At 34.1% G+C, this 6228-nt stretch overlaps 1 protein-coding gene across 1 annotated transcript in view; it reads left to right on the forward strand.

The window, feature by feature from the left end:
• Positions 1–5822, forward strand: part of LOC138325711 (glutamate receptor ionotropic, NMDA 3A-like) — a 50713-nt gene extending 44891 nt beyond the window's left edge. The window contains exon 9 of the mRNA XM_069271546.1: positions 118–5822. Coding sequence (XP_069127647.1) covers positions 118–1192 — 1075 coding nt within the window. The 3' untranslated portion in view covers positions 1193–5822. The remainder of the gene's footprint in view (positions 1–117) is intronic.
• The last annotated feature ends 406 nt before the right edge of the window (positions 5823–6228 follow it).

The raw sequence follows: 6228 nt of genomic DNA on the forward strand, positions 1-6228 counted from the left end.
GTATTATTTCAATATTTTTTTCTTTATATTATTGTATACTCGGTTCTAGTAAAAATCACTTAAATAAGCAACGGTGCATTTAGATACTTGCTAATTACTATTTTCCTTCCTTAACAGATCTCAAAAGAATCAGGAAAAACCAATTTATGACACTAACGAAAACAGTGTTATCTTCTCAACATCTTCATCCGGGGCTTTGTACCAAGTCGCGGAAGAAAGTGAAAACGAAAATGAAAACGAGGATTCTATATTTGGCAACGATAAATTTAATATGGAGGACGAACAATCGTGTGGGGAGCTTGAGACGCCCTGTGGTACTGCATCTTCAACAATGGTGACTGTAGAGGTGTTACCACGCCTCATGTCAACACCCAATAATCTCAAACGACTAGAGGAGGGAGTTCTGGACTCCCAACAGGGTATCACCTCTAGCCCAGGCAATAGAGTCCAGGTTAATTGTTTGTGGAAAAGACATGCATCCGCGAAATATTCCGACCGAGATGCAGATCCGGTTGTCCGAGAGGCAAGGAAAAAACGGATATTTTCCGATACTATTTCGGATAATCGAGTATTACCGGATGGTGTGTTAGATAAGAGATTTCCAGATAAAAGTTTTTCTGGACAAAATTATCTGGAGAAAAAACTTTCTGAATCTACCATTTCTGATAAAACAACGCACAATGATTTACACCGTAAATTTGGTACATGGCCTTCTCTTCCAGCCATGGAAAATCGCTCACCGGAAATAACCAGCCGGAAAAAGGAAAGCCATAAAAGTAGTCCATCTATGACGTCATCAATGCTAGAGCAGACTACTTTAGATACTGCTAGATTAATAGCTTCTCCTGATGACGACTTTACCGATTCCGGAGATAAAGATAATGTGAATTATTACAAGCATTCCTTAAAAATGAAGGATAACCGTGTGAAGTCAACGATACGTCGGCATGCGATCGCAAAGTTTCGGCGTCAATCCTCATCTGTGTTAGATGAATGCGCGGTAGATGCATTATCAAAAGAGGATTTAATGGTTTTATGGAAACGATCTGAAATCGAACTTCAGACGAAATTAAATAGAGTGACGTTACAAAATGCTCACCTGAAGAAATTACTTCGTATGGTCGATAAGCGACGGGCTAGTGATGGAAGTGATGAACAGCTAGATTCGGAATTACTGTGTACTCGACTTTGATGGTCTGTGTTAACGGAGAAAGTGGCCAACTTATTTGTAAAGATATATTTAAAATGTGCAGAAGGTGAAGTGAGATATAAAATTGAATGTTGTGTTCGGGAAGTAATTTTTGCGTTTTAAGGCAAAAAAGGTTACCTTTTTATGTGTATTAAAAATAATAGCAAATTTTACTCATTTGACAAGAATGTATGACGACTTTCAGCAATCCATGCGTCCGTCCGTCATTTTACATGCTAATAATATCAAAGAGTGTTTGAGAAAGGCAATATCTCATCGTTATTGAGATTATTAATACATTTGTATTGGCGAATGTTACTGTTATTGAAACTAAAGAAATGTAATTTAATTGAGTTTCACCAATATTACGATATAGATAATGGGTATAACTATTGTGTATTTTTCTATCTTCCTCAGAACTCCGACTATATTCCTTAATAACACATAACCCAGTATCTAAAGTACAAATCGACCAGCTTAATTCTTACCCCGATTCCCCGGAACAAATAACTAATCAACTAAACTTTGTTCCGAGACATCGGAACAAGAATTAAACTAAAAGAACTTAAAGCTGACAATGTAAGATAAAAAGATAACATTTGAGATTTAAACTTTTTTTTCCATTTTTTTTCTCAAAATTCATTTCTGAGACAACCCCTTGCATTTTTTAGAACGGGCAGTCGCCATTTTTTAAACTCTGCTTGGATACAACACCGGGTACCGACCCCTATATAAAGCGCGTGAACCACGTGCCCCGAAACTATATATATAGCGTGACGGCACGTAAAACTCTTCACTTCACATACGTGCAATTAGTCGAATGCTCGCTGTTCAAGGTGTAACAACTAGCACCTGACGGGCTCTAGATCTACTGTACTATATACCCAAGACGTATTTGCATGTAACCTGTGGCCGTGCCATAATAATTAAATTGGCTTTCACAGTGGGTGACTTAAATTTTCTTTAAAGTGGTACTTTGTTCGCGCAAAATTGGGGATCGGCTTATGATACACATATAATAAAACCATTTGTCTTCACCAGAGTAATCTAAAGTCTTCCTGCCTTACAATGTATATCCCTGGTTTCTGTCAGGGATTTGTTAAATCAAATACAGGTGCAAAAAATATGTAGGTATAGTATTAATTTGGAGGACAATATATGCTTTTTCATATGTTTATTCTCTTATCTATAATTGATTACTACACTAATTTACTACAACACTTTAAATAAAACTCCTGTTTAATTTGCAAATAAATCACGTCAGTAGGGCGAAGTATGTTTTTCTTGTAACAAGTTTTTGATGTGTTTTTACATACAAGATTGTCGTTTTAAAGATTTTACATCAACTGAAAAATACTCTTAAATAGTTAGAGTAATCCCCCTTGTACCAATATGACCTGAGTACATCACAACTCTTAAACGAATGTAATGACATCCCTAAAGTTAAGAATTTCGCTCAAGATACGAATAAAATTGTTTACTTCTATATAAGCTGTACATTTGAATGAAATTCATATTACAATGTTGTCAAGGCAAAATCGCTTAACTTGTAAAAGGTATACCTTAATTAGAATTTTGGCGAAATTGGATGCAAATTTATAGTGTTTGTAACAAAATGGGTTTTGCCATAACAAGCTATGAATGGAAGAATGTTTGTCTTTCAGTATAAGGAAATGCACGTCATTTCATCGAATCTTTGCTCATACATTCATCATTTTGCACTTTCGCACAACTGCATTTGGTAACAATTTTATATTCACCATGTATTTGTCACAGTTTGAATGTGTATAACTGTGTTTAGAAGATAATGTAGGGATTATTATCAATTCAATTTGACACCGATCAGTAATCATATGCAATATATATCTATATCATTTTTAAACTGTTTACATGCCATTGTTTATTCGAACCAACCAACCACCAAATGATCCAGTTGTCGCATGTTCCTACGGTGGCCCGTTTGAGCCTGTCAAATTACAACTACGTTATTGCATAAGTTGTACATTTATAAATTGACAAAGTGTACATGACCTTTTACTCTTAAGTAGTTGTACATTTATAAATTGACAAAGTGTACATGACTATTTATTCTTAAGTAGTTGTACATTTATAGATTGACAAAGTGAACATGACCATTTACGGTGGGCAGGGCAAGGTATCGGCGTGAGTTATTGGGAGACTGGTGAATGGGGATGTTAAATTCCAGTCTTGACCTTTGGTTCAGCTTTGATTGATATTGCAGCGATAACGTGACAAACAATAAAACGCAGGCTATCATCAGTTCGACATTCCCTGTAAATGCAGCCAGTTATATAGTATGTGGTCTTCAAATTTTATCTATAAACATACAAATGCAACTTAGACTTTTGTCTTGAAAACATGACTTCAGCAGATATAATTGTCTGTATACAGAAAACAACGAGGGGACGTGGTCTGCGTTTTATTGTTTGTCACGTTATCGCTGCAATATTTATCAAAGCTGAACCAAAGGTCAAGACTGGAATCTAACATTCCCCATTCACCAGTCTCTCAATAACTCACGCCGATATCTTGCCCTGCCCACCGTAAATGGTTATGTACACTTTGTCAATTTATAAATGTACAACTACTTAAGAGTAAATGGTCATGTACACTTTGTCAATTTATAAATGTACAACTACTTAAGAGTAAAAGGTCATGTACACTTTGTCAATTTATAAATGTACAACTACTTAAGAGTAAAAGGTCATGTACACTTTGTCAATTTATAAATGTACAACTACTTAAGAGTAAAAGGTCATGTACACTTTGTCAATTTATAAATGTACAACTTATTTAATCAGGTAGATGTATTATCACAGGCTCAAACGGGCCATCGTATGTTCCCCATCATTTTTTATCCATTCATAGCGAAAAAATTATATTACCTAACCAGTATCTGTAGAAACAATGAGAAAAAATATACTTATGTTATTAAGAATAAGCGGCAAGCTTATACTGCGAAAAAAGGCGTGAATAAATAAATGCGCTGACTGATTAGGGGAGACGATTCCTAAATATATTTCATCTGATGCTAGTATATAAAGATACTGTTAGATTTGTTTTGTATTAGTTGTGTCATGTTATCTAGTATATGAATGAATATTTTTATATTCTTAAAAGTGATCCCCGCCTACTTTTATGTACATTTGTATCAAAGCATAATAAATGAGAAAATTGCATGTGTTTGCATTTACAAAACAAGGGGAATATTCCGTTATAATTTACATGTAACACTATCCTGGGAAGAATTTCATTGCCTTCAATGTCAATGATGTTTTCTTTTGATTTCGTTGACTACATTTTCACATAGATATTATCTTAACTGGAGTTCCAATCTTACTAAAGTGTTGGCATGATCTGGTTACCTCGAGATATTCTTAAAATGAAAATATATGATCTAATTTATGGCATTCTTATTTACAGAATGAAATAGTACGTTTATCACCTGCAAAATTAATCGATCATATATATACATACAGTGAATAATTATATTACAAGTTTTAAGTTTATCTTGGATATCTTTATCAGTCCTGACTACTTCTGTTTTACAGCAAAAACAATTTTTTAATCGTTCAAACATATTTTACCTGAAGATGATGACTATTAGACTCAGAAAACTGTATCAGATCTCAGCTTGTTAAGTGTAGCTTTTTGTGATATAACTTCATCGTGTGTGTAGAAAAATGAAATTCAAATTCAAGGATGCTACTTTTGGTGACAAACCTACTGGATATTTATTTTGAGTACTCTCGTAATCAAATTGTGATTATTTGTCCAAGGTGTTAACGTGCCGTTGAATCGGAAGTGTTGATGCGTACATTGCTGAAAATGATATTAAATAGACACTGAACCGTAGACGTCCACGAACTGTCTCTGAAAACACAGCCGACGACATCAGAATGAGAAATGGTCAGTCAATTAAGCAATAAATGATCGATTTGTTCTGTCCGGAACAATTTCCGGTGGCCAACATTGGACACACACGGCAGTCATTCGCTTGTTGGATATATTACAGAACATGATCTTCAAAATTAAGACTAGAGAATAGCTTTTACATTCACAAGCCATAGTTCCATCTAAAGTTACATTGCGTTTTTTTTCTATTTTAAATGATAATGATGTTTAAATCATACCCCGGCAAAACTTCCATACATATACCATTATGGTATGGATAGTTTTTTCCTTTGATATTTTGTTCTACCCTGTATTTCATTATCAGAACCTAGAGGAACCATTATGAAATAAGATATAAATTATATGGCTGTGTTGTTTCTAATAATGCTCCGGATGCAGAGATCACGCATAATAAATTTTGTCATTTGTAGGAAAATAGCAGTTCAAGTAATTCATTCATATATCAATTGTGTGTGGAGAACCTATGCATTGTCAACATATTTGCAGGTTTCGTATTGTTTGACATGGTTTAAAAAAGAGTTTTATCATTGTTTGAGAATAATATGCCATTACCGGTACCGTTGTCATGTACAATGTAATTGTCCTTCATTAGCAGCAACTCTTCGATATGTATATACACATGAGTTTATTTGTTCGAGAATCATTTATACCTGAATACAAATGTACAATGTTTTCTAAATAAATTTGATGAATTTGAGTGAATCTTTTATCACTTGACTGCGTTAAACGTTCTTGAAAATAAACCATCCTGTATTTAAGTATTTACATTGTCGATTAGCTATTACTAATCTTAACGAAGAGACAATGCCGTATTTAGAATCCATCGAAACCGTCAAAATGTATGATGGATAGCAGTAAAGAATTAAGATCTCATACATATGATAATTCTTTTTCCCTTTCACTGGTCTGTATTGGTAATGCGATTACGTGGTAGGTATATCACTAAAATACAATTCAGATTAATTTATTATCTTTTCGGTTATGCATATAAAATAGTTAAAACAAACGTGCAATATAAGAAGTACCGATGAAGTACACGACTTTTTCACTGATGGACAAGTATTGAATGAGATTGGTTCTAGACTTTGGTGGCATTATTCAAT

This window comes from Argopecten irradians, chromosome 6 (assembly GCF_041381155.1).
Source record: "Argopecten irradians isolate NY chromosome 6, Ai_NY, whole genome shotgun sequence".
Lineage (NCBI taxonomy): Eukaryota > Metazoa > Mollusca > Bivalvia > Pectinida > Pectinidae > Argopecten > Argopecten irradians.